The sequence below is a fragment of the Myxocyprinus asiaticus genome, chromosome 32 (assembly GCF_019703515.2).
Source record: "Myxocyprinus asiaticus isolate MX2 ecotype Aquarium Trade chromosome 32, UBuf_Myxa_2, whole genome shotgun sequence".
NCBI lineage: Eukaryota > Metazoa > Chordata > Actinopteri > Cypriniformes > Catostomidae > Myxocyprinus > Myxocyprinus asiaticus.
In genome coordinates this window covers 33,849,269-33,876,491 of record NC_059375.1, presented here as the reverse complement: position 1 = coordinate 33,876,491, position 27,223 = coordinate 33,849,269, and the positions used below count along the sequence as shown (strand labels likewise).

The window sequence follows — 27,223 nt, the reverse complement described above, 5'->3', positions numbered from 1 at the left end:
AAAAGCACAATAAAAGTGATCCATACGACTTGTGTGCAATATTTCAAGTGTTCTGAAGTATACAATATAGCTTTGTGTGAAGAACAGACCATTATTCACTGATAAACTTCCCCTTCCAGTGGGCTGTTCACGGCTTTAACCAAATCACTGAGTGGAACTAAAGACACAGAGTAGTCAGATTCGTGAACAAATTATACAGACCAGTGTTGTGAACTGAATCAGTTGATTAAAAAAAAAAAACATGTTCATGAATAAGACATCATAAATTCTGTCATGAACTCTCATAAATGCGTGAAGGAGAGCTAAGGCTGACGTCAAGATTTTTATTGAATAAATAATTACATTTCAGTTTCAGTGTCTCACACAAAGGTATCGTATGGCTTCAGAATACTTAGGATATAACTTAAGAGTCAAATGGACCACTTTATGGTGCTTTTTTCTCCTTTCAGAGCTTGACAGCCCCAGTCCTCATTCACTTTCATTATATGGAAATGATTAGCCAGGATATTCGTCAAAAATTAACCTTTTGTGCTCCACGGAAAAAATGTCATACGATTTTGAAATAACTTGAGGACGATTAAATAATAGTATATTTTATTATTATTATTATTATTTTCAATTTTGAGTGAACTTTTCCTGAGGTGGCCTAAACAGGTGATCTGGTGTAAACCACATCCCAACCTTTAAGGAGCTCAAATCAGCCATTTGTATTAGAGAGTGAATCCTTATGTGCTCTGAAAGCATTAAAAACAGAATGTAAATGCTTTCAGTTTCCTATTGCTAAAATGTCCGAATTAGTTCCATCTGAACCTGAGGGCATCAATCAAGAGACAAAATTGCAAGCCACATCAAAAGACAGTGTTGTGTCCACGCAGTTTAAGTCTTAGAGATCTATGCTGGCTGTACAAAGAACATGAGAACAGGTGGATGCCGAGCTCCAATCTGCTAGCCTTTTTGCATTCTGTGATTAGTCCATAAGAGGCCTTACAGTAGTGGATTATCTGGAGCAGCTACACTCACCCAGGTCACAATATGCAACTGTGTTGCAAAATGCACGATGGAAAATACATTTACAGCTCAGATGAAAATGATGTTTACATTCCCAACTCAGTTCAGGTATATGCAGGCTTCGCAAACCACATTTAGACAAACTGTTACGCGTAACTGTTTTTAAAATTTTATTAAGGGTTAAAAACTCAAAGTTTTTGTCTATCAATAATAATGTAACATGGCCTTTACCCATATTACATGCATGTAGGCCCATTATTAAAATTTCAGGAAATTTCGACAGTGAATATACATTTTTCTAGTTATTCTCTGCTCTTAAATATTTCAGCAGCTAAATTTACTCGCAAGCCATAGTGATGTCCGATTTGTGAGCTAATAATTATTTTGAATAGGGTTTTTTTTTCTTCAGTGAATCGGTCGAAACGGTTCACAAACTGGTCAGAATAATTCCTTTGCAAATCAAAATTTTAAATCCTTATTTAGTAATTGCAAACGAATGAAACGGTCATGGGAAAGTCATAGACATTCATGTAAAAAAATGTGGTAAACCCTGTGTGTGTAAACTGGACTGTATTTTTATTGCCTGCACCAAGTCACAAGAGACATCAAAGAGCAACCTCTCATTTAAAATGATGTACTTTCAAACAAACATCATTTACAAATATGTGCTATCAATAAACAATTTCCCTTTTTTGACTTTGTTTAATTCCATTTGATTTTCTGACATCAGTAGTGTAGTTAACACCTCCCTCTCTAAGGAAAGGAGAAAAGGCTACACTTCTACACAAGAGAGGAAGGTTGGCATGGAGCTTTTATGCATGCTGTTCAGTGTGGGCTCTGTACTGTGTGAGCTACTCCCAGCACATGCCATTGCCTGACCAGCTCCTGTGGTTTGCTGACCATGTTGTTCCAGTGTTCCAGCTCTCTGCCCCTCGCATACATGAACGGCCCAATGACCACCACCCCCAACAACACTGCCAGGAAAAAAGGCAAAATACAGTGACTGAGTACATATACATAGGTGACAGAAATTTCGAACCCTAAATGCTATTGATTTTTATATGACACCTTTGAAATTACAATATTGTATTTTGCTCACAATTCACAAATTTTAAATGGGTCAAGGACAAAGTCGCAGTAAAGTCCTTGATAAGCGCAGTTCTGTTTGGTGTATTTCTTACTGAAACAGGAAGTGGGGGCGGGACAAGTCGAACGGCTTGTCCCTTTAAAAAAAAAAAAAGCATTTAGCATTTTAGTATGTATTTATTAATGATAGCAGGACAATGCAAGCTAGTGTTCACCACAGGGGTGGCACTCTATCACTATGGAAATTATTGATTGACAGTTACCAGGTTCCTCTGTAGTTGGCTGCTGGAGTTGTAGAGTCAAACAGGCTGTGTCCAGCTGCATGGGGAGGAGTCTGAAGGTAAGTCTCTCATTAAAGGATGGATTGTTGCCTTTGGCCACAGCTGTCCACTTGTTCCTCACCACCTGAGTATGTATCTTCAGGGACACCTGGGCACACACACCTGTCCCACCCATTTTAAAGGTCAGTATTAGAGGTGTGACCTAGATTGTCCTACAATGACCTAGACCCATTACAGTACCAAAATTGTATATCATTCAAAAGTAGAAGTACATATCCTGGACATATTTTGCTATCCTGCAAAATTAATATTGTTAGTTGCATTTTATTATTTGCATTTAGCATTGTTATTTCCCTTTTGTCCGTGACCCTATCAGAAAAGACCAGCAACCCATTTTTGGGTTGCAACCCACAAGTTCAGAACCACCGGTTTAAAAGACACCATAAACTATTATTTATTGCACCAAGTTCTCACCTGCGTCACTGCCACACTGCAGCCCTCGCGCTCTTAGAACAACCACAGTGAGGCGAAGTAGAGACTGGTTGTAGTTCAAAGACACCTGAATATCACCATTCTTTGAGAGGGGCTACAATAGTAAACAAACACATGTGCGCGTTTAATACAGCACTCATTATTGCCCCCAAATATTGCCCTGAACATTACGGTATTTACTTGATCGCTTTCATTATCCAGGTCCCTCCACTGCACTTTGCCTGCTGCCTCAATTAGTTCAGCATGTCTGAGTGGAATCAGGACCTGCCCCAGCAGATGGTGCTTCTTCTGATCATCCACAGTGTACATGTTCATGTTCAAAGAGCACTGGTCTACACAGCTATTGGATACCTGTAAACAGAAATAGTATTTAGGTTACAGTGCATATTTTGGATTTTCAGTATCAGATGTCATGTTTTAACATCATCTCAGTAGGACCATTTAATGTGTCAAAATTGTTAAAGAAATGTTAAAAACAAATCTTTCTAGCAAGTCAGTCCACTGATGGCCATGTTTGGAATGCTCCCAGGAAGCTATTTCCAGTCATGAAAGTGCAGCTCCTATCTACTTGAATGGGGAAAGACCAAAATCTCCAAAACGGTTGGTCAAGATTACGGTCAATGGTGCTTCTTAACCTCAGTTAAGTAAAAAAAAAAAAAAAACGTCTTGGAACTCGGAAATTTTTCCGTCTTGTACAGCTAATGCGCATGTGTGTTCTCAAGTTGATTGAGTGCCGATGTCTGTATCTAAAAGGTGATTGGCTCTTTTACATGTAAGGCAGACTTCCTTTCTACATCCGTTGACCGGGCATTCCAATTTTACCCATTCATTTGAATTGAAGTGGCCCGTCTCTGCTAAATAGTCTCTGGTTAAACTCTCATGGACGACATCTGAAATGCTGTCTGTTACACCAGAAAATAATTTCAACTCCTCCCTCAGTTTGAAAAATAAAATCACATTTACAGTAATGCACAATGGAAGTCTATGGAACATGGCATTTCAGAGGGTTTAAAAGCAGAAATGGGCAGTTCGTATTTTGTTGAGGTGCTTAAATGAATTCTTCTGTGCAGAAATTTGTTATTTCAGCTGTACAGTTGTCTAATTTGTCCTTTTAATCGGTGGGTCAACTGCTCAAGGCCAATGGTTAGTATCCAGGGGGCTGGGGCCCACTAGGAGGCAAACTTGCAAGGGGGTCTCAAGATGACTTAAAACAGGTTAATAAGCTATGTTAAAAAATATAAAATAAAATAAAATAAAAATAGCTTGTTTTAATCAATCTAAAAATAAAAAAATAAAACCTCTAAAAAGGCAATAGATGTAGAACATCTAAACTTACTCTTAATTCAAGAACAGTTCTCAAAACGTCTGGAAAATTTTACAGACTTACTCAAGATTAATTTTCATCTATCAATATTCCTAGTTTCTTTTAATAAAGTTTGAAACAAGCAGCTTTCTCATCATTACAGCAGAAGTACCAGAGGAAATGTATTGGTCTACATGGGTGGATTTGAATATTGTCTTGGACATTCAGGGGCCTTGGAGTCAAAATGTTTGAGAACCACTATTCTAGGCAGATGAACTTCAGGATAGACATTGCCTACATATGCAATCCTTGCATGTATCATGGGGAAATTACAGGGTTTGCCAGTCTTACATCCCAACCTTTTTAGAGTCAATTCTATCAAACTAGTCTCATGTGAGCACATATGTGACCTGCTCCATCATTTTGAGTCTTTCTGAACCAGAAATACTGTACATTTAGAGTTTTATGCACTATAGTAAGAAGGAAAGTCTAAGCTTTCTAATGATATAATTATTGTTTCTATTCCAAACCATTGTCGAGATATAATAATTTAAATGCTTTTTCCTTTAGTGCATGAAACTCAAAATGTGTCTGTGTGACAAACTAACTCAAAATGATGGAGCAGGTCACATATACCTAATGTTTAAGTCTTGAGGCTATACTTCTATTACAGTGTGTATTTTAACATTTATCCTGGTTGAATGCCTTCCCCCATAAACCTGCATTGTAAGTGCATTAATGTAACATACACATTTTTGTTTTTAAAAATTCCGAGTCCAGTCGAAATTATTTTCTGTGGCAAGCAACATCAAGTTGACAAAAGCATGTCAACTTAACTTGTTACGGACCTGGATCATTCCTCTATAGGGTCTCCAGTGACCCTCTTGCAATGGCCAGTAGATGGAGACATTAACTATGAAATGACTTCTCAACTTTCAAGCTGGTTTTAAACAAAGAAATCATGAAACATTAGCACAAAGCCTTTGAATCTCAATAGCATGAGGAAGCCTTTGATGTAGTAACCACATACAGAGAGAACATCTTAGATTTGCTGATGTTTATCAGAATAAAAAAAGCTCCAGACTCTGTCCTTTGAGGAACTGCAGAAGGGCAGAAATGAATTCTCTACCTGAAACACAAAGCTGTCATTGAACTGCGGCTGACATCCTTTTCGCCTTGCCTTGGCCTGACGATGTCGTCGGTCATCAGACGGCAACAGCTGCAGTTTTATAAGTGTGATATTACCCTGGCACTGAGCAGGCAGGTTAGCAGCACGAAGCAGAGACACAACCAGCTGCTCTTTCTCCTGCTGGTACCGTAAAGCAAACCACAGACGAACAGCTGACCCATTGGGCAGAACCCACTCACTGGGTTCCTCTGGGAGCTGGTACAGGTCTGGCCTTAAGCTGCCAAGGGGGAACCAACCTCAAGAACCACACCGAGAAAGAAGAGATAAAAAAAGGAAAGTAAAGGCCAAAAAGATGTATAACAGCTTTCTTTTCACTGATCATTTCTGAGGTCTGATGCTTCTATTCCAATCTTGACATACTCCCTACTGTTAGAGAGCCTCGCTGAGTGTGCAAATCTGGGTGGTGTTCCCATTCCTCAGCATCCTGTATTCCCTCTCTCTCGTCCCTAATTTGGGATCTTCTCTTGAGACGAGGAGGCACAAAAAAAGGAACACCCGAGCTGAGAAAGTTTAAAGATTAAAATAATCTGTGAATGCACTTCTATCCACATTTCACAGGAAACGTTATACACTACCAGACAAAAGTTTGGATATTAGACTGAATTTATGTGTTTCAAGAGCTCAGAAACATTTTGAACTGAAAGTGTCAAAGAAGCACCATGAAAAGGAAGACTTTGTCTCTGCGGGATGGGCGGATCGATACTAAAGTATCGATACTTCCGATACTGATGTGGTATCAAGAATATCGATCCTCACATTAAAATATAGATTCTGAAGAGCGCTAAATGCAGCACATCCGTTTGAATAAGCATGATTGGTCACCACCAGAGCCGTAGCTAGTAGGGTGAAAGGTGGTAACGATTCTAGTGGCCCAAAGGTCCAGTAGGGCCTACAACAAATTCAAAATGGTATTATTTTAATAGGTAAGGGGCCCAGAGCAATATATATTCACGGGGCCCAGAATTCCTTGCTACAGCCCTGGTCACCACATTAAGAAGCTTCAAAACAACATTTATTGTTTGAATTTGGTGATAACATTTACATGGTTTGAAAGCAGAAAATAAAAATACCATTAAACACAAAACTAATATAAAGTCTAAAATCACAATTCTACGTAAACAGCCCATTGTGACCTCAGACTCAACATGAAAAACCCACTAAATTCATTAAACATCTTACATTTTAGAATTTAACACAACTGTGAGGTTATCCTAACTTTAAGATGTTATTTATGATGATTTTTAAGATTTTTTTTTTTTTTTTTGAGAATTTGAATGCTTCCTAAGTTTTTTCTTAAGAATCATAAGTTTACTTAAGTTAGAAATTAAGAAGAAAATGGTAGTTAAGAAGAAATTTCTTCTTAAGAACGTTTTGTGAATCCGGCCCCAGAGCTGTTATCTAAGTAAAGGGCAGCTACTTTGAAAAATCAAAAATATAATACCCTGATCCAAGGCCCACCCCGGTTCACCCTTGGCTACACCACTGCCCTGATCTCATGAAAACTGTGCTACTGTGGTGTTCTTTTTCCAAAATGACATTAAGTGGTACATTACACATATCACGGCAGTTCCGAGGTAAAATATCCACTGTGTGGCACTTAAAGTGAGTTAAATATTCTCCCGAACAGATGAGGTTTTAGTTGATGCTCTATTGAGTTTTTAATCAACAAAACCTACCTCCCTACCCTAAACCTTAAACTTAAACCTGACGATAGCGTCAAAAGCAAACGTGAGATTATACCACCACCACTGAGTGGCAGCTTTTTGGAAGTATAAGTCTCTGCAGAACAATAATGGGCATTTCCCAGTCTCTGGGCGTTTTCAAACCGGGATGGGTGTTTTACAACTATCCAATGAAATTAGGGAATCTCAGTGTAGTTGGCAAATCATGTAAGGCGGTTGAAAAACGGCCATCCTGGATTGAAAACACCCACTGATTGGGAACGGCCATTTTTGTTTTGCAGAGTAGGGTTGGGCGATACCACTTATTTTCTTTTCGATCCGATACCAAGTACTTTTAGGCCAATATCGCCGATATCGATACCAATACCGATACCTCTATTAAACTGAATTTTTACGAATTATTTGGATAAAATTAGTAACTTTATTATTACTTAAATGTTTTATATATTTATGGGCCTAAACAGAAAATTATTAGGCTGCTTTGTTAACCCTTTAAAAATTAGTTAGTATAAGCCACATATAAAACCAATAAATTAACCATAGATTTTATTATATGGCTACTATTACTATTTGAAAGTGTCTTAACAAACTGCATTACAGTGTGGTATGACAACTGCACTGTCTCAGACCAGAAGGCCCTCCAGCGGGTGGTGAAAATTGCCCAATACATCACTGGTGTTCAGCTACCCTCCATCAAAGACATTCACCACAAACGCTGCCTAAGGAGGGTGAGAAGCATTATAAAAGACACTTCTCACTCCAACCATGGTCTGTTTACTCCTTTCCCATCTGGGAGACGCTATAGGAGTCTTTGCTGTCGCACCAGCAGACTCAGGAACAGTTTCTTTCTCTCAGCTGTCAGCCAACTGAACTCTAAACTCAGGCTCTGAACACTACATCCCACTCGGACTACATATTTTTTTTGCACATTCCCTTGCACATTTCTTTGCATATAATTTCTACCTCTTGATGCCACTTGCACTGTTATGGTCTCTGGCCATATATATATATATATATTTACATATTTATACTTCATTCTGTACAATGCACCTTCAGTGTTTATACTTCTTCATTTGCACCTTGTACTGTATTCATAGACATCTGCATTGAGCTGGTCTCTGCTTCTCTACCTCATAACTTTGCACTCCATAAAAATCTTTACTGTATATACATATTGCTATTTGCACTTCTGGTTAGACTGCATTTCATTGGCTCTGTACCTGTACTCTGCACAATGAGATGCTAACTGCATTTAATTGGCTCTGTACCTGTACTCTGCACAATGACAATAAAGTTGAATCTAATCTAATCTATTACTAAAACCAAGTTACCATATGGGTACTACAGTAATGATGTAGTAAAACCATGGTTAATTGTATCAAAACCTTGGTTACTGCCATGAAGAAGAAGAAGAAGAAAAAGTAGAAGAAGTAGAAGAAAACATGGTTATTACAGTCGTGGTTACTAATATCATGGTTAATACAATATTACTACAATAAATCCATGGTAAGTTTTCATAAGGGTATCATTTATTTACGAGGATTACAGATCATTATCAATGTTTTAACAACTCTGAATTTAAATAAACCTGTAAAAATTGTCAAACAAGCCCATTATAATATGTCACATCTAGGTTTGTCATTACTTAGTGTGAATAACTCCAGATGCTGTTTTTCTGTCACTACCTCAGGAAAGCACCTCTTTGAATGAGCACTGTGACTGAAAGGGTGAGCGCTGTCTGTGACTGCTAGTGTATTTTACCATTTCTGTGCATCAAGATGAGTGGAAGAAAAAATAGTCCCGGTGCCCTGCATCAATTCGCTCATATAATTCTTTTTTTTTTTTTTCTTTTTTTTTTTTCACTTCGAAGCTTATGAGATGCATTAATATTCATGTAATATAAATAATAAGATCACTTGTTAAAAAAAAACTTCAGAATCGATATTTTTATGTGAGGATCGATATTCTTGATACCACATCAGTATTGGAAGTATCAATACTTTAGTATCGATCCGCCCATCCCTACTGCAGAGACAAAGTCTTCCTTTTTGTGGTGCTTCTATGACACTTTCGGCTCAAATGTTGACTTGCGTGTTCTTCTGGACTCATATCCCATTTACTTTCACTTGCAATGTGAAAAAATCAGTTGAGGTACAGCGCAACTTGATCATGCTCGAATAAGCTTGTAAATGTGGTTGGTTATTTAATGCAAAAGATAAAATGTATGTTCTATTATTTGTATGTCTATTTATACTCTTACCTTGTTTTATATTCTGTGTCTCACTGTAATGTTCTGTGTGCATTTGTTTCTCCTATCACCAAAATAAATAAATAAATAAAATAAAATTCCTTGTGTACATGTGAACACTTGGAAATAAAGCTAATTCTGATTCTGAATGTATCACCTTACATGTCATGTACTATAGGTGTTTTGATGTCATGAGATAGTATTGTGTAAGGAATAAAGCTAAAAGTGTTATGAACTGATAATCTGCCATTTTACTATTCATTACTATGATTTGTGTGAAGGTATGAATAAAAGGCATTGTTATTGTTGCACCTCTAGTGTTTATTACTTCATTTCATCAGAAAAACTGCCGCAAAGCATACAACAAACCATGTAAAATAATTTTGCAAAAATGTAAATACAGTAATGTCATTCTGTGAGACCAGGTTATAGCGTTTTGATGTGTTTAAATATTTGTTTGGTCACTGTAATTTCTATACTTCATTTATATTATTTCATAGTTTGGATGACTTTACTATTGTTATAAAATGTGTGAAATAATAATAATAAAGAATCAGTAGGTCTGTCCAAACTTTTGACTGGTAATATCAAAAGTTTGTTGACAAAAAAGGTAAGGGATGGGATGAACTTAATCTGATTGGTTCAGCTTTGTTACATGTAATGTTCCTTACATTGGAGATTATTGGCATTGCTAGACAAGTAACAGCTGTTCTTTACCCATAGCTGCTGCTCTGTGATGTCTGGAGCACTGGAGTGGTGCATTGTGAGATTGTGGGGGTGGTCGGTATCAGTCCCCGGTATTGCATTTGGGCTCGTCTCTTCCTCCACAGCAGATAGACTGACAGGCCAACCAGCAAAAGGAACAGAAATATTGCAGACAGTCCACAAGCCAGAGGTACAAGTAGATCTAATGGCATAGACACAAAATAAATTCAGCTGACAGTCATCGATTTATCTCGCATTGTTTCCCCATCCCTCTAACTCTCTCACTCTGTGTTTCATACAAGAGAGAACATGGCTTTGCATTAACTGAACCTACTAGGTCCCACCTTTGGACAGGCTCTGTCCATCATGCCTTTTAAATAGATGTGTCAAGTGTCTTGTGTCAATACACTTTAGCAGAGACCTGCATGGGAGAGGTGGGGCACGATGAGTTGCCGCTACTCAAGAAACACTGCATTTTTCACAGAGAGTTTTCTGTCTTTAAGGGCAACACCTCACCCACTTTCTCATTTACTGTGAAGTTACTTTGGGCAGATGAATGAATCCAGAGGCATGTGAGCCAGAACTTTAAAACAGGTAATTCATTTAATACAGCTTACTTTTCAGAATTTAAAGGTAAAATTTATTTTTACAAATTTGAAATTCTTAAAGAAGAAACATAATATTTTACTCAGACTGTTACTACAGATAAAAGCTTGTTTCTATCTTTTACATTTAAGAATTGTTTTAAATCCATGTATAAATGCCTTAAACACAGAACAAGTGCATGCTTGACATTTGCAATGGTGGGTAACTACTGATGGGGCAAAAATCTGTTAAGCTAAAAGGGAGAACTTAGTATACAGTAGCCCCAAAAGTATATAGACATATAAGCCACAAGTAAAATGCATAAATGTCTTTGTGTTATAGAACAAATCACCAAAGCAAGTAAAGCACAAAAACATTTTTCATGCTAAACATTTAACTAGTTTCACAGGTTTCAAATTATAGATCAATTGATATATTATTCAAAATTAAGGCAAAAATATTGGGGTACTCTCTGGTTGTCAAATATCTGTGGATCATACTAGTTAATTTGAAGTACCTCTGCTAGGACACCTATGTGAACTTGAGTGGAACTAACTTCATTGCATTGGAACCAGTTGGTTAAACTTCGTTGTAATTATTAGTTCTGATTAAAGTTCTGATAAAAGTTCTAGCACCATTTGTTTACACTAAGTGTACTGGACGTCAACCATCTGCTACACAGCATTTTAAGGGACAGTTCACCCAAAATGAAAATGAATCATTTACTCACCCTCATGCCATCCCAGATGTGTATAACTTTCTTTCTTCTGCTGAACACAAACATAGAAGAATATCTCAGCTCTGTAGGTCCATACAATGCAAGTGAATGGGGTCCAACACTTTCAAGCTCCAAAAAGAACATAAAGGCAGCAGAAAAGTAATTTTCTGAAATTTTCACAACTATAATAATTATAATTAATTAATTTATAATTATTTATCACACATTTGCACATATACAGTGAAATTCTTTTTTTTCACATATCCCAGCAAAGCTGGGGTCAGAGTGCAGGGTCAGCTATGATACAGCACCTCTGGAGCAGATAGGGTCAAGGGCCTTGCTCAAGGGCCCAACAGTGGCATCTTGGTGGTGCTAGGGCTTGAACCCCTGACCTTCTGATCAGTAACCCAGAGCCTTAACCACTGAGCCACCACTGCCCCCTGACTCCAACTTCCTAGTGCTTGACACAAGCGCAGAGTGCTAGATGGCGCTAAGAAGTGTAATCGAGCTTCAAATCATAATCACCAAGGAGACTGCAAATGTCAAGATTTATAGTAAAAATTGAGTTACATTTTGATCTGTTCTCATCCAAAAATGATTGGATCGCTTCAGAAGACATGGATTAAACCACTGGAGTCTCATGGATTACTTTTATGCTGCCTTTATGTGCTTTTTGGAGCTTGAAAGTGTTGGACCCCATTCACTTGCATTATATGGACCTACAGAGCAGAGATATTCTTCTAAAAATCTCTGTTTGTGTTCTGCAGAAGAAAGAAAGCCATACACATCTAGGATAGAATGAGGGTGAGTAAATGATGAAAGAATTTTCATTTTTGGGTGAACTATCACTTTAATGGTATATCACATTAGCATGGACAGAAATGCATGTCAGTATGGCAGGACTAGACCTTCATATCAAGTAAAGAAAACTTTGAAGCAAATTACATTTCATAGAATTGCATCTAACATAAATCATACTTTTTGATAATGTGTCTTACACAACTTATTATAAATCAAATTAGATAACTGAACTTTGAACAGATATTTGCAGCCAAGTAAAACAAACAAAACAATGTCATCTGTTTGTCTCAAAAATCCACTATCACATAATATTAGCTTTGTGTACAATAGAATAGGATGCACAGTAGTTAGATCAGGTTAATAAAACTGTTTACAATATTCTTTTACTCACCAGCCATAGATGGCTACAGCCTAATCCCTAACTGGATAAAGTCTCTCTTTCTTTCTCTTGTACAGTCAGTGTGAATCACCAGTCACTGGATTCCCATTTTACCGATATGCCCAGAGGCAGACTCATTGGCACTCTCTCTGATGTCCCATGGAGAGTTGTTTTGGCTTTGGTGTAGACAGTCTGGTCACACAATAGCTGGGCACCACAGTACCTGTGAGGCTTCCAAGGTTAGTTAATCAACACCATGCACTTGACCAAGCAGGGGACCGATATCTGCCAGCCAGTTGCAGTGTTAATTTCCAAACAAACACAAAGCCACGTTTAGGCATGCAATGAGCAGACAAACTGTGAAGGCAATTAGCAAGCTTAATTAACTTCCAATAAAAATAGCAATTTTGGCCAGTCTTATACAGTAGCCTAATTTTCTTACAAATCTACCTGTACTCTGTGCCTCAAATTGATGTAGGCCTAATTATAGCCACAAAACTCTTTTATAAACTATTTATAATCAAATCAAAAAAATAATTACAAACACATCTGTTATGCCAGATCCCTTTGGTAAGTTGGCTCAAATAGGTACCTCTTATTAATAAAAAAAAAATTATATATATATAAAATTTCCATTAAGTACATGTGCTATTTAAAATGTGGATGTTTCTGACTGTGTATAATTTGGTCACAATAGATCAGTCACAACAGGGCTCATAGTCTAGTTTAATAACTGTAAATTGAATGCAATGTAATAGCAACTGCAAAAGCCTAGTTTAGTTAAACAACAGCATTCACAAAGGGTTAATGAATAACTCTTGGACAACAGGGGAAGTTTATCAAGGCTGCAATCAGGTAACAGGTCTGCTGTTCCCACAATACCTTTAAATGCAGTTACTATTCAGGCAGTTTCAATACATCAGATCACAAAATAGACACTTGATTACTTTCGTTCAATTGTTCGTTTAGTAATCAGTTTAATATAGTAATCACCTGAATACTTTTACTCTATGTTAGTATCTTTTTGCTCCCTGTGGTTTTAGTATATACTAGGGCTGTAAATTTAATGAGTTAATTCAGTGGGGTTATTTATATAAAAAAATAACGCTTAAAAAAATTTACGCAATTAATCATGTCCCCAAACCATAATGTGGAACATTCCAACCATTGGAGCAATTCAAGCTTGAAGTACCACCTGTTTTCTCAAGGGGGCAGTAAGCGAAACTCCAGTTGTATAGGCAACACGCAGCTTACACAGAGAACAAACCACACGTACCGACAGCAGACAGCACAAGATGAGAACACGTTCCTGCGTTCAAACACTTGATTGAGTGCAATTCCGAATGTAAGGATCTCAAGACGTGTTTTTTTAAGTTTAAAACCACATTTAACTTAACACAGCAGCCTAAAAACAGTTTGTTTATGACGCGATGCAACCAAAGTGAGACGCTCCAAAAGCGTCCATCTCACTCAGGTGTACATTGACACGTCCTTAGAAAAGACCAGACTGATTGATGAATTCAATTGCAAAATGGATTGCTGTGAACTGTAGGCCAGTGATAGGCTTATGTACGATAATATGGAAATAAATAATATATTGGATTTTAAAGCCACTTTTTGTATTATCAATGCTTTACTCATCTGCAACAATAATATAATGAATTTTAATTATCTGAATTGTTATATTTTATAATGCATTTTATTTGAAATTATTTAAATATAACTATTTATGATTATTTCATCATTATATATTAAATTATTGTTATTTGAGGGGCTTTCTCCACAAATATTTGTACATGCGAATAATCCGATTAATCGGCATACCATGTAATTCGATTAAAATATTGAATCGATTGACAGCCCTAGTATATACTGTACAATTTCATTTTTACTACCTGTTTTAGTTTGCTTTCTTTGCATTCTTATACAAAACAAACTTAAAGGGCTAGTTTACCCCAAAATTGTGTTAATTTACTCACTATAATGTCATTCCAAACCTGTATTTTTCCATGTAACATAAAAAGAGATATTTAGCAGAATGTCCAAGCTGTTCTGTCCCTAGTCACCATTCACTTTTATTGTTATTATTTTCAATAAAATGACAGTGAATGGTAACTAGGGATGGAACAGCATGGATATTCTGCTAAATATCTCTTTTTATATTACATGGAAAAAAGGAAATCATACATTCTGCTAGATAACTCCTTTTGTGTTCCATGCAATGAAAAAAATCTGCTGGGTCTGTTTGACATAAATGTTGATGAGGGGAAATACAATTACCTGACACAACTGATTTTAAGTAATAACAAACAGACAACATCTGTTTTTATTTTAACAAAATGTAACTGCAACAGGTTCCAAATGTCTCTGTGTAGAGAGAGAGAGAGAGAGAAAAAAAAACACTTTCTATGAAGCCCATATTTATAATACATTGTAAAGGCATTATAATCCATCAGGAATGTCTCATAATACACCTTATAATATGTTATAACTTCTCATAAATAATTGTAACCACAATTATAATACATTATAACACTTACCTATTCATATTTATACCTTAGAGTATAATGCATTACAACACAAGCAATGTCCAAATTTATCTGCATAAGTTATAATGTATTATTTGTAATATATATAATAGGTATGCTTTAGGTAAAGTGACAAAAGCAATGTCTTCTTATAAATATCCATAAGATATTTTTAAGTGGTTATAAGACATTACAAGTCATGCTATAAGTTATACATTACACATGCAGAAATACAAAATAACACACATACAATGTACATTTAGAGATATTACGAAAAACACTTTGAAAAAAAATTGTATGTTGATCACACATGTAGCCAATATTCTTGGGTGTAAACACACATAAGAATAAAGAAAAAAAAAACTGATTCTATACTGGACTCTATTCAATAAAGTGTAATGTTTTTTTATCTTATTTGGAGACTTATTTTATAAATTATATAAGTTTGACTTTTAATCTATTATATGTTACAAGTTTATGTTATGGCTGTTTATAAGATGATATCGCTTTTTTTAACTTAAAGCAGGCAAAGACCACTGATAATATGATTACGTCATAAAGTCTTTTGACTGTTTACATTATACTGTACAGCAGTTATAAGGTTAACTTTATAGCTTCTGCTGCATAAAAATTGGATGTTGCTTGTGTTGCAAAGCATTATACTCGAAAGTATAACTATGAACAAGGGAACACTTGTAATGTGTTTTAACTGTAGTTATAATTATTTATGAGAAGTTATAACTTATTATAAGGTGTATTATGAGACATTATGAATTCAGTATAATGGATGTATAATGCCTTTACAATGCATTATAAATATGGGCTTCATGGAAAATGTTACAAAAAATGTTATTACAAATGCGAACAATTTTGATGCATGCATCAGCAAAGGCTATATACAGTATTTATGTAGAAAACGGCACAGCAGTTTTGCCGTTGTATAACCTTTAAACCTGAATTATAATTTAAAAAAGGGGTACACTGTGAGTTTGCAATGACAAGGGCATGTATGGACTAATATTGGATGGATGAATCAGAAAGATGACTTCAGGGACACACATCATAATGGTTTCCTGGCATCCACAAGCTCTTCTTTCAAAAAGCTGTTTTCATTGTTCCCATGACAACTTTAAAAAAAAAAAAAAAAAAGACATGATGAAATCGACTCCTATTGAGCATGGCTGTTTCTATAGCAACGGGAAGAGAGACTGTTGAGATTGGATGAGTAAGAGGGGCTACTTTTGTGTAGAAGGAACATGTGTGTGTGTGTGTGTGTGTGTACTTGTTTATACTACATTGTGGGGACCAAATGTCCCCACAAGGATAGTAAAACCCGAGATCACCTACCTTGTGGGGCCCAGCCAGTGGTCCCCATTTTGTTTTTGTTTTTTATTTATTTTATTTTTTTTTGTATTTTTTTTAAATGTACAAATGCAAAAAAAGGTTTCTGTGAGGGTTAGGTTTAGGGGTAGGGTTAGGGTTAGGGGATATAAATTATCGTTAGATCTGTATAAAATCCATAAAATGCATGAAAGTCTATGGAGAGTCCCCACAATTATATAAAAACAAGTTTGTGTGTGTGTGTGTGTGTGTGTGTGTGTGTGTGTAGAGAGAGGAAGGGACTGTTGGTACTTATTGTGTTGAATTTGAAGGTTGTCTTATTTCCTTCTCTGATTTCCTTTTTCAGACACCTGTTCCTCCTATAATACCCCCTCCCCCCATCCAGCACTCCTTGCCTTCCCACCCTTTGCACCTCCTCCCTCTTTCCACCGTAGATTTTCCTCCCTGAGACGGAGCCTGTGGTGTGTAAACAGATGACAACGTCTGATAATCCAGCAATACACCCGCTCTATCCTGTTCACATAGACTGGAGAGAGAGCGAGCAATAGGAAGTAAGGACAGAAGTGAACGAGGCGGGAGTTCGCTAGGAAGAGAGGAAGGAGACGAGAAGAGGAAGTGGGAGGTATGTATGTGTGCGTGTGTCTTAAAGGGAGGGGAGGAGAGGGGGTTGTTGACTTACCTGTGACATGAGGGAAACCGCAGCCGTGTCTTTATAAAGCAAGTGCTGCACCGTGTGCCTGCAATATTGAGTGGTAAGGTGAGGCTTTGAAAAGGGAAGTGACAATGACAAAGGAAAGACACTAGGGTGACACAAGGCCATGGTTGGACCATGTATGTTTGGTAACAAGACCTAAAGGTGAGATGCCTTTCTTTATTTCTTCCTGTGGGGTTAGAGGTCCATTGGAGTGTGTATGTTTACACAAGTGTATCCCAGCTTGGAGCTAGCGCAGGTGTATGGTTGTCTGGCTTGGTGGGGGTTGGGCTGTGGGCTGGGGTGATAGAGGAGGGTTAACAGTGAACACCTTGCCTGTTATTTTTAGAGGCAGTGGGAAGATAAGTATCATGTTTTCCCATGATGACTGTAGAGAGATAACATCTGTCATTGTGTCTCCTGCTTGAGTTTTACTCGTTTTGCAAAGGTTATTTTCAAGATCATTCCCTGGTTGGCACTGAAAAGTTATTATGATTTTTATTATTGTTATTGAAAGACTTCTTTTTACATTTGATAAAGCTTGTTACAGAATAGTACTACCCAGCAGTTCATGTAATGTCATCTACAAAGTACATGATGAAAAGTTTCCACACCTTTTAAAGGTGCACTCAGTCATTTTTTTTCCTCATTAAAAAAGTTTAACCCCTAAAGACATGAATTGTAATTTTGCAATATATGTAGGAAATCGTGAGCACTCACATTAAAATGAAGACTCCAGTCATATCAGTAACATTATAAAAGCTGTTTTATTCTACATGGAGAGGGTCCGCACATGGGGGCTGCCATGTTAGAATCACATGACCAGCCGAATACTTCTTGCTTAATCTCAGTAACTGTCCTGTTATTTGACACTTCCACTCATTGATTAAAGTAATCATGGCTCACTGTGAATACTAAATTTCTTCAATGGTATCTGAAATTTGAAAACTAGTGATTTTAAATGATGCTGCATCCAAGCCTCTAGGTGTCAGTGTAAGTTCTAGATGACACAAAGACAAAAATTACTGAGTGCACCTTTAAGAAATCCCAAAAACTTTTTTACTTTCATTTTTTAAAACAATAATAGTGTGCAGGCTTTTTGTGTATACATTTTCTAACTAAAAAGAACAGAAATGTTTAATAAAATAACCGGAAATGGGCTTCACATGGTAGCCTAACTTCTACATGTATTGCTTTTATTCAAGTGAAATGTTTTTCAAGTTAATTTTTTTTTAATAAGATTGAGTCAGCCTGTCTACATTAGGTTACACCAATGAAAGTATTTTTAAGGGTTATATCAGGTAGAAATAGCTCTTTAAACTGCACATTTTCACTTTTACAGTTTAAAGTTGTTGGGTACAATGGGGCTAAAGGCACCCGTTAAAGAAAATTTGTAGGTCTTTTTATTGAATATTGATGGAGCAATATAGTTTCTGTGAAAATAATTAATAGAAGATTGTTTTTATTAAAATTATTATTAGTAGTAGTAGTAGTAGTAGTAAAAATGGTGGCGGGGGATGTGGGGTAAAAGGCCCCCAGGGGGAATATAGTGACACTCTCTATATAGGGGTAATAGTTACAGGGTAAAATTGGAGTAACAAATGAATGCTTATTCAAAATAACCACTTCAGAAAAGGGTTCAGAAAGTTTCCCGTTAATTTCAATCATATTTGGCATTTTTATAACATCTAAAGTATTCTATAAACAAATAAATCTCCACTTTGAACATTCTTTATAACATATTCATTCCCCCCACTTAATCTGTACTATCCTTTCACTTATTGGAAAAAACTTGTAATTTTTTAACTTTGAATAAATCACCTTCAACAAACTTTAAATGACAAATTAGTATTTTGTCTTAAAATAAATGTGATATGTCCAGAGATTCTCATTAGCTACATAAATTTGCAACATTTTTAAAGTTATTAAATGTTAAATCAGGTTACCTGAAAACAACCTTTAGACATAGCATGCGATGATCTTGTGGATCAGGAAAATGTTGCAGTGCATAGTGACAAACTGAATTCTAGGAAAGTGCTGTTTGTGCAGTTTAGTGTTTTGGGACTTGTGCATTGTGCTATTATTGTGCTTGTTATTATAGCATAAAGTTTTTTCTTGACTTACCGTGTTTCATGTACAACATGTACTGTTTTGTTTACCATGCAACTTAAATCAGTCATTACACTTGTTCTTTATAACTTTAAAGATAGGCTACATGTTTGCAAACAGTTTTTTTTTAAATAAATGATATTAAGATTTTAATACATAGGCTAATACATTGTTTATTTAATTTTTTTTTTTTTTTATGTCAATTTTAAACATTACAAAAGTAACCTTAATAGTTATAATATACTGTATGTAGCCTAGCCTATAAGGCCGGTATAAGATGGTGCTCCAGTCCAGCTAATATGAGTTTAATATGAGTTTAATATGAGTTTAATATGAGTTTATGTTACCTGAACCATCCACAGTCCTTAATATCTTTTTGTGTTCTCTTATCTTAGAAGAAGGCCCAGAAAGAATCAGCAGATAATTTTCTAATTTTCTGTGTTTATTTTTTGTGGAAAAGGTGCAAAATTTAGCATGTCTGGATTTAAAAATGGTCAGATGTGTTAAACAGAGCTTAGAGTACTACACTCTTCTTTGGAACTTAAAGCATAATGAAAGTCACTAAATGTGTATAACTTTGTGAATGACAGGCGTTTTAATTCTGTGGAAATCTGAAGCTTTCTGCAGTGTTCTGTGTGGGCCCACTTAAGTTCATATTATATAGATTCAAGTCATTGCAAAATGGCATTAGATGCTGGTAGTGGAATGGCTAATTAGTTAATTAAATGGATCTGGGCTAGCACGAAGGTTCATTTCTAAGTAAGGTGACCCAGGGACTGGAGAGTTTGCACTTAATACCTCAAGTTGCTTCAAAGCTTGCTTTAAACAGCTGAATGACAAGTAACAAGTAAATGCTGAAGTTATGATAGCTTAGTGTTCTACAGCATTAATGTGTGCCTAGAATGGATGCCACAGATAAGAGCCTAGAGTTCAGTAGGGTGAGTCTGTAATAGTTTGGAGGAAGCAGTATGTGTGTGCTAACAGTAGGGAGTGACACCAGCAGTAGTCTCCCCAAAAATCTGTTTGAGTGGATGAAGTGTAATTTAAGCAGGAACAAGCCTGCCACACATCAGTTTATTGCGCTGTCGAGTTCCTTTGACGAAGCTGATAATATTACAACAATTTTGAATTAAGTCTCAAATTAATGCTTTAAATAAGTGGTTCTCAACCAGGGGGCCAGGACCCACTAGGGGGCCTCAGCACACTTCCAAAGGGGGCCTCAATATTACTTAAACTTAATTTAAAATAAGAAATATTAAAATAATCCAACTTAATTAAAATGCTAAAATGCTTTAAGATGTATGCCCACAAATTATAAACTGACTCTTTCTGAAACTTCTAGAATAAAAAATTATCCATGCTTAATTATTTTAAACAGACACATCTAGTTTCGGGCGAGGGGGCCTTCAAATATTGTCTTGGACAATGGGGGGCCTTGGAGTCAAAAAGGTTGAGAACCACTGCTTTAAATAATTAAGGAAACATGCTCCAAAAGTAATCATTTGAAGTCCATTGTTTTAGCACAGTTTTTATCATCCAGCCTAGTATACTTGTGTCCACGTGGAGAGGAAGTGGTCATCTGTGTTAAAACCCCATATGGATTAATGTGCTCCTAAGAAAAGCTGGGACAACTGTGTTGTAGCTAATGATCTTCAAATCAAATCACTTTTATTGTCACACAACCATATACACAAGTGCAATAGTGTGTGAAATTCTTAAGTCTAGTGCTAGGCTTAGTGTTCTGTAATCTGGTAAATCACTCACACAAGGAGAAATACCTAGACATCTCCTTGCCCAGCTGAGTTTGATCTATGTGCAGCAAGAGTGAGGATCTATAAAATCTCTTCTTATACTGTAAGAACTGTAAATGGAACTAAAATGTACATTTTCTGAGTGGTGCTTGCCAGTGTAAAAGTTGCCAACACTGTGCTAGTATGTTTGCCCACAACAATGAAGTTGGCAAATTTGGTAAGTAACTTCAGGTTGCTCACTGACTCAAGTCAAAAGATCCCACCCCCAACTTTCTATCATGTTCTTGTCCCTAGAGATGTCACACATCCATCCTTTACTTTAAATCTGGATTTTTCTGCCATTTTATCATCAGCCATACTGTCAGAAAATGTGCAAAGTGTTTCCCTTTAGGGCTACAACAACTTGTCCCTGGGACAGTACCCTAAATGGTACACCTGCTGTACCCTCTTTACACCTTAAGGTACTACGATACCCTTTTGGGACAGATAATACACTTAATTTGCTAATATGTACACTTTAGGGACAGATAAGTACAAATACATTCCAACTGACATGTAAAGGGTACAACAGGTGTACCTTTGAGGGTACTGTTGTATGCCTAAAGGTACTTTTTTTTTCTTTTTCTGACAGTGCAGGCTTAAATCGTGAGTCTGATCAGTTTGAAAAGTAAACAACATAACGCACGATTTGAGATATCATATTTTTCCGTAGTACAAACTGTGTGTAACCAGTTATGCCAAAACCTTATTAGCAAGTCAGTCCATTGGCGGTCATCTTTGGAACGCACTAGGAAAGCTATTTTCCAGTCATGAAAGCGCACGTCCTATCTACTTGAATAGGGGAACACCGTAATCTCAAAAACCGTTGGTCAAGATTACGATCAAGGAACATATTTCAAATCAGCAGTAAAATCTACAACACTGGAATCATAAATTGTGCTTCTTTACCTCAGATTACGCTTAAAAAACAAAAAAAGAAAAAAAAAAAGTCCGGCATGTATAGCTAATGCGCATGCGCGCTCTCGAGTTGATTGACAGCCGACGTCTGTATCTAAAAGATAATTGGGTCTTTTACCTGTAAGGCAGGACTTCCTTTCTACATCGGTTGACTGTAGGACTTTCCAATTTCTCCCATTCATTTTAATAGAAGTGGTCTGTCTCTGCTAAATAGTCTCTGGTTATGCGCCAATGTTTAATACCTTTAACAAATATGGGGATTTTAACCAAACGGCTAACCCACCGTATGGGCATTAATAATAGTGATGTTTGTTTTATGCTTGGCAGTAAAGGTTTAAGGGTCATTGTAACAAGAACCAGAGTAAAAGGGAATGAGGAAGCAGGAGACGGCGATTCCAACACAGGAATGTCTATTTTATTAACAGCAAACACGTTCGCTTAAATGCGAAAAGGCACAGTTCACACACAGGTAACTCAAAATATAAATTATAACGGCAGCGGCCAACACACATGTAGCTTGTCACCTGTGCTCTCTCTCCCCCAAGCCGCTGTTTCCTCTTCTTAAAAGCCCCCGTCACTCCTCACTGAAACACAGTACAGGTGTTAAGCACAGGTGGAAATCATTCACCACTCATCTCCCCACTTCACTCTCCACAGCACGACGCTCGACCATGCCCCCTCCTCCACAGTCCTGCAGATATAGCATAAATTGATTAGCTGCCTAGTAGATATCTTTTTTTATTATTGAATAATAGCAACTAAAGAGAGTAAGAATTATTGTCCTTCCATTTAAAAAACTAAAAACTAAAAATAGTTAGGCATATAAATATTGAACAATAAAGTTTAATGTTAATTGTATACTTTTTATAATTATTTTTACCTTTCTTTTGCAGATACCATGGAAGAAGGACAGCGCCAGACATCTGAGATCTACCTCCCAAGCATCAGTCTTGGATCTGCTGACAGCAAAACTGTGGAAGACTATGAACTGCCAATAATGTCTTTATCCAAAAGCTCCACAGAAATGATGAGTGGACCTCCTCAACGCATGGAGCTGACATGGTACCGTCAAAATTTGCGCAAGAGTGCCAGCAGTGCAGCATACACTCAAAGACCTGTAAGTCTGGGTGCACCAGCAACGGTTGTCCCTGTGAACTTGTGTGACCAAGAACAGGAGAACATGTGTAGTGGAAACAGCACCCCTGAGACTGCAATCTGGCGTGGAGGAACTACAAGACCCTGGAGCATCATGGAGGACTCACCCAGAAGGACTCCATCACAGGATCTGCTACTGGGACAAAATCAGGCCCACGGTGTGCCACACTCACCATCCACAAATTGGGATCTAAGGATGAAGAATCTGGTGAGCAGGGAGGGATATTGTCGGTGTTGCGGACATGTGGAGAACACGACAGAATGCAGCAGAATGACTTGTAGAATGAGTTCCTTGTCTCTGGGGAATAGCCTAACACAGCAGGTGAATATAGAGGACCACGTTCAGAGTAACTGTGAAAGCCATCATTTAAATGCATGCCACAGGTCTACCTTTGCAGATCATATGATGACCACTGCCTGCTTGCGAAATACTTGCAGGGCTGTTCCCTGCCCTGGACACTTGATATCACGGCCAGCTTGTGCAGGAAACCCCTGTGCAGGTCAGCGGTCTCTCTTGCTTGGTTTTCCGCCTCTTATGTCCTCGGTAAGCGAGACCAGACTTGACAGCCGAACTTCAGGCCACTGTTGTGGATCCGAATTAAGGGGACAGAACTCCTCCTGCCTTAGACTAGACCGAACAGGCCAGACTATTCTTAACAGGACAGTGAAAGATGCCACTACTATGACATCTGACTATGAGCTCAGAGATGTCGGTGTGCAGACCATATCCTCTGATTCCCTTGTTTCTCCTCTATCCCACGTATTTCCTGAAATTAATCTAAGGGAAGATTCTACCTCAGACATATCTTTGACCATGGAGTGCATGTGTCAGAAAACCCCAGTGAAAGAGGTGGAATGGGATGCAGAGGGTATGACTTGGGAGGTGTATGGTGCTGCTGTGGATCCTGAAGAGCTTGGCCTGGCAATCCAGAAGCATCTTGAAATTCAGATCAAAGAGACCGCAGCCGCTGCAGCTGTGGCTGCTCAAAGGGAAGACTTCACGGAGACTGTCAGTGGCTTGGCACTGCAGCCCAGGAGACGGAAGAAGAGTGAAGGCATTATAAGATCACTACGCAGTTCTGCATGTTGCTCTAACCCAAATACTATAGGAGACTGAAGGGATCAGTGATGGGGTGATGTTTGGAACAACATTGCAAGCTAATATTGCATAAAGCTGCCATTTAGAGTTTAAAGATAATGGTTTGTTTCCACTTGTGTAACTTCAAACATGGCCTTGTTCCTGTCCTGTCCTCCAAAGTAACATTTTAGATCCCCCATTTTTTTGTTCAAAATACCAACATGATAATTTTGGTGACCAATGAGTATTAGCCTTTTTGAAAACAGTAATCATAGGCTAAGATTGTCTGGTTCTATTTGTTGGATTTAGACAACAAAAGCAAACAGCAGATTTGCTTTACACATTACCTAGAGGTAACATAAATTTACTGTAACCCTCAGAAACCTTAAAGAGCTCCCTTGAGCAAGATCTAGGGTTGCCAACTGTCCCGTATTAACCAGGATGTCCAGTATTTCTGGCAAAATTATGACATCCTGTGCGGGCCACCAATTTTCCGTATTTTAGCCGGTGGTGAAACGTCCCGTATTGAAGCCGTTGTGTCCTGTATTGAAGCTGTCATAATGCTCAAGCATCTTGTACTCCTGTGAAAAAATGTTGCCAATCCTAGCAAGATCTTACAGCCGACTGGTTCTAAGTAGTCAAGTACATCCAAACTGATCAAGATTTCTGTGTTTTCCGGTGTCACAGATGTGGTGTTAAGGTTCTTGTAGGCAATAACAATCCATTAGTACTACCAATATATGGCAGAAATTTCAACTTTTGTTTTTTTAGTACATTGTTTCTTTTAAGGCAATTGCAGCTTCTATGACTATAGCAGATTGTATACTAAATTTACAAAAAACTATTATGTCCTTTTTTTGTTGCTAATGTCTAGAATGTTCTTGCTGTCTCATAAGCTGCTCCCAGCATTATAAGATACCCCCAGAAAATGCTTATTGTCGAGCCACGATTTGGCCAGGTGGGCTAAAGTGGGCAAATGAAGGCCAAAATCCATCCACAGATCTACAAACTGTGGGTGGGTCTGTGGGTGTGTAAAGCTGGGTTCTTATCAGACTTACTTATGATAAGTAAATATATACTCAAGGTCAGTGTTCCTGTATTTCTGTAGTACATACAAGCTAAAACTAAGCCCCAGTTCTGTTCTTGTGCTCACTTTTGTGTCACTTGAAAAATAATAAAGAAAAATAAAATAAAATAAAAACACACGCACACATTTGAATTTTGGTGCCAAAATCTTACCTGAAAAGAAAATATTCGTATCTTAAAATGAAAAATTGTGCTACTTTGTAAAATAGCACAATTCAGGGATTAAATATCTGCAGACACAATCTTTTGTGCCATTAGTAAAATAATTCAAGTGACACATTTTCAGATCAAAGAGCAAAGTCACAAACAAAACACAAAATATTTTTGGGCCTGACGTCAAATACTTCCCTTTGGTATCATTCCACTATTTTTTGTCATATTTTCAGAATTTGTACTATTATGTAGAAGGTGAAAAATTATTCAGTTTGGTTGTCATATTCAGAAGGTCAAAGAAATAGGCACTTTCATGTCATTTTATATATTCATAAACCCTACTTTTTATTTTTGACCATAATATCATTACAAGGTTGCAAGGTTTCTTAAGTTAAAATGCTTTATATGTATCACATTCTGTGTAAGATTTTGACTGTTTAGCCTATATTATGATCACATATATGCTATATCACAACAATCATATACAGAATCAGTCATGATTTTGTGCAAGTTAAGGATTGTAATTAAAGCAATATCTGTCAATAATGTTCATAAATTACTCATTTAAAGAGCATGAAAATTCTCTTTAAAAATACATATTGTTTGTAAGTAAATGTATATCCAGAACTTCTGACCGAATCAACAGTAATGTATGTGCTGCACACACTGCTTTTGTTTTTCTTTGCCAAAGTATATTTTATTTCTTTTTCGACCAGAGCATTGTGACTTAACTATTTAGATATTAACTGGATCAACACCTTAGAATATAATGGGAAAAAGCTTTAAATAAGCTTTCTACAGCAAAAACTATACTAACATGTTTTAATATTGAGAATACTGAATGTCTTGAAATGTGTGAGCAACAATAAAGCGTTTGGTAAACAATGTTCTGTTGCTGGTACTCAATGCACAATTTAGTAACCCACTATTGATGCTGTGTTTATGATACAGCCATTGAAAGGAAGTTCTCATTTGACGCAATGGCAAGGGGATTTCTCTTTGTTTGTAAATGAAGAGAATGGGGGGGGGGGCGGTCAAAAGGTCACAACATATCAAAAGGTCCTGTTAAACTTGGTGATCCAGTAGATTACCCTGGACATTTCTACGGCCCTTTCATTCTAAGTTTGAGCATTTGGATGAGCAGGCACATTCCCTGGTTTTGCCTGTCCTTAGTTCCTCATCTCTCCTGTTTTGTTTTTTTGTTTGTTTCTTTTACTCTGTGCCACATTTCAAAGTTTGCAAGGATATGTTATGAACCGGTCAGGGTGTTAAATGTAACAAAACCATTCTGACTTAATTGGTACTATGGAGGGCCTGAATTTAGCCATTACATGTTTTTTGAAATGTAGATGGAAATTCAGACTAGGCAACAGTAGGTTGAAAGTTTTGCTGGCTGAAATCAGTCTGTGCTTACTGCAAAATTCGAATCACTGCCCCCAGTGGCCAAAGCTGGATTTGTAGTTGAAGGTATGGGCACGTGAGCTCCAGTATCTGGGTGAAATGTCCAGAGGGCGGCGCAAAATGCGAGTTGTATTTTTAGTTGTAAATAATGTAATATAGTCAACAGGAATGCATATTTTATTTACTCTAGCCCCAAACCCCAACCATAAACTCAACTGCCGTGGAGTAAAAATGCAATTTTAGAGTGAAAATCAACCCTTTCGAATCGCGCTCATCATTGTTTATTTGAAAGCGATTACTTCCTGGTTCCAATGGAACCCGTGTCTCTGAGACTGCGCTATAGGGAATGTGTTCATGCTTGAATTTATGCAAAAATGTCTGATGGGGGATGTGGATTGTGAGGAATTTTGGCTGAATAGGGTTGATTTCAGGGTACATGAACGTTCAGAAACATAATGTCGATTTCCTTTTGATCAAACTAAGGACCAGAACAAGC

General features: G+C 37.2%; 2 protein-coding genes across 4 annotated transcripts; one reads left to right on the top strand and one right to left on the bottom strand.

Annotated features, from left to right (window-relative positions):
* Window positions 1-5: 5 nt before the first annotated feature.
* On the bottom strand, window positions 6-12,652 carry syt15 (synaptotagmin XV). Of its 2 annotated transcripts, XM_051666660.1 has the most exons (8): window positions 12,490-12,652; window positions 10,007-10,196; window positions 5,720-5,859; window positions 5,300-5,595; window positions 3,048-3,218; window positions 2,850-2,961; window positions 2,358-2,537; window positions 6-1,982 (listed from the first exon to the last, which is right to left on the bottom strand). In XM_051666660.1, exons 1-8 carry the CDS (start codon window positions 12,494-12,496, stop codon window positions 1,834-1,836), a joined length of 1,245 nt encoding a protein of 414 aa, XP_051522620.1. In that variant the 5' UTR covers window positions 12,497-12,652; the 3' UTR covers window positions 6-1,833. The 2 variants fall into 2 exon arrangements, with proteins under 2 accessions (XP_051522620.1, XP_051522621.1); XM_051666661.1 differs by lacking the exon at window positions 5,720-5,859 and having other exon boundaries at window positions 9-1,982; window positions 5,300-5,576.
* On the top strand, window positions 12,622-26,191 carry LOC127422843 (uncharacterized). Of its 2 annotated transcripts, XM_051666658.1 has the most exons (3): window positions 12,622-12,716; window positions 16,693-16,968; window positions 22,748-26,191. In XM_051666658.1, the coding sequence occupies exon 3, from the start codon at window positions 22,753-22,755 to the stop codon at window positions 24,124-24,126; it is 1,374 nt and encodes a 457-aa protein (XP_051522618.1). In that variant the 5' UTR covers window positions 12,622-12,716; window positions 16,693-16,968; window positions 22,748-22,752; the 3' UTR covers window positions 24,127-26,191. The 2 variants fall into 2 exon arrangements, with proteins under 2 accessions (XP_051522618.1, XP_051522619.1); XM_051666659.1 differs by lacking the exons at window positions 12,622-12,716; window positions 16,693-16,968 and adding an exon at window positions 17,044-17,202.
* The last annotated feature ends 1,032 nt before the right edge of the window (window positions 26,192-27,223 follow it).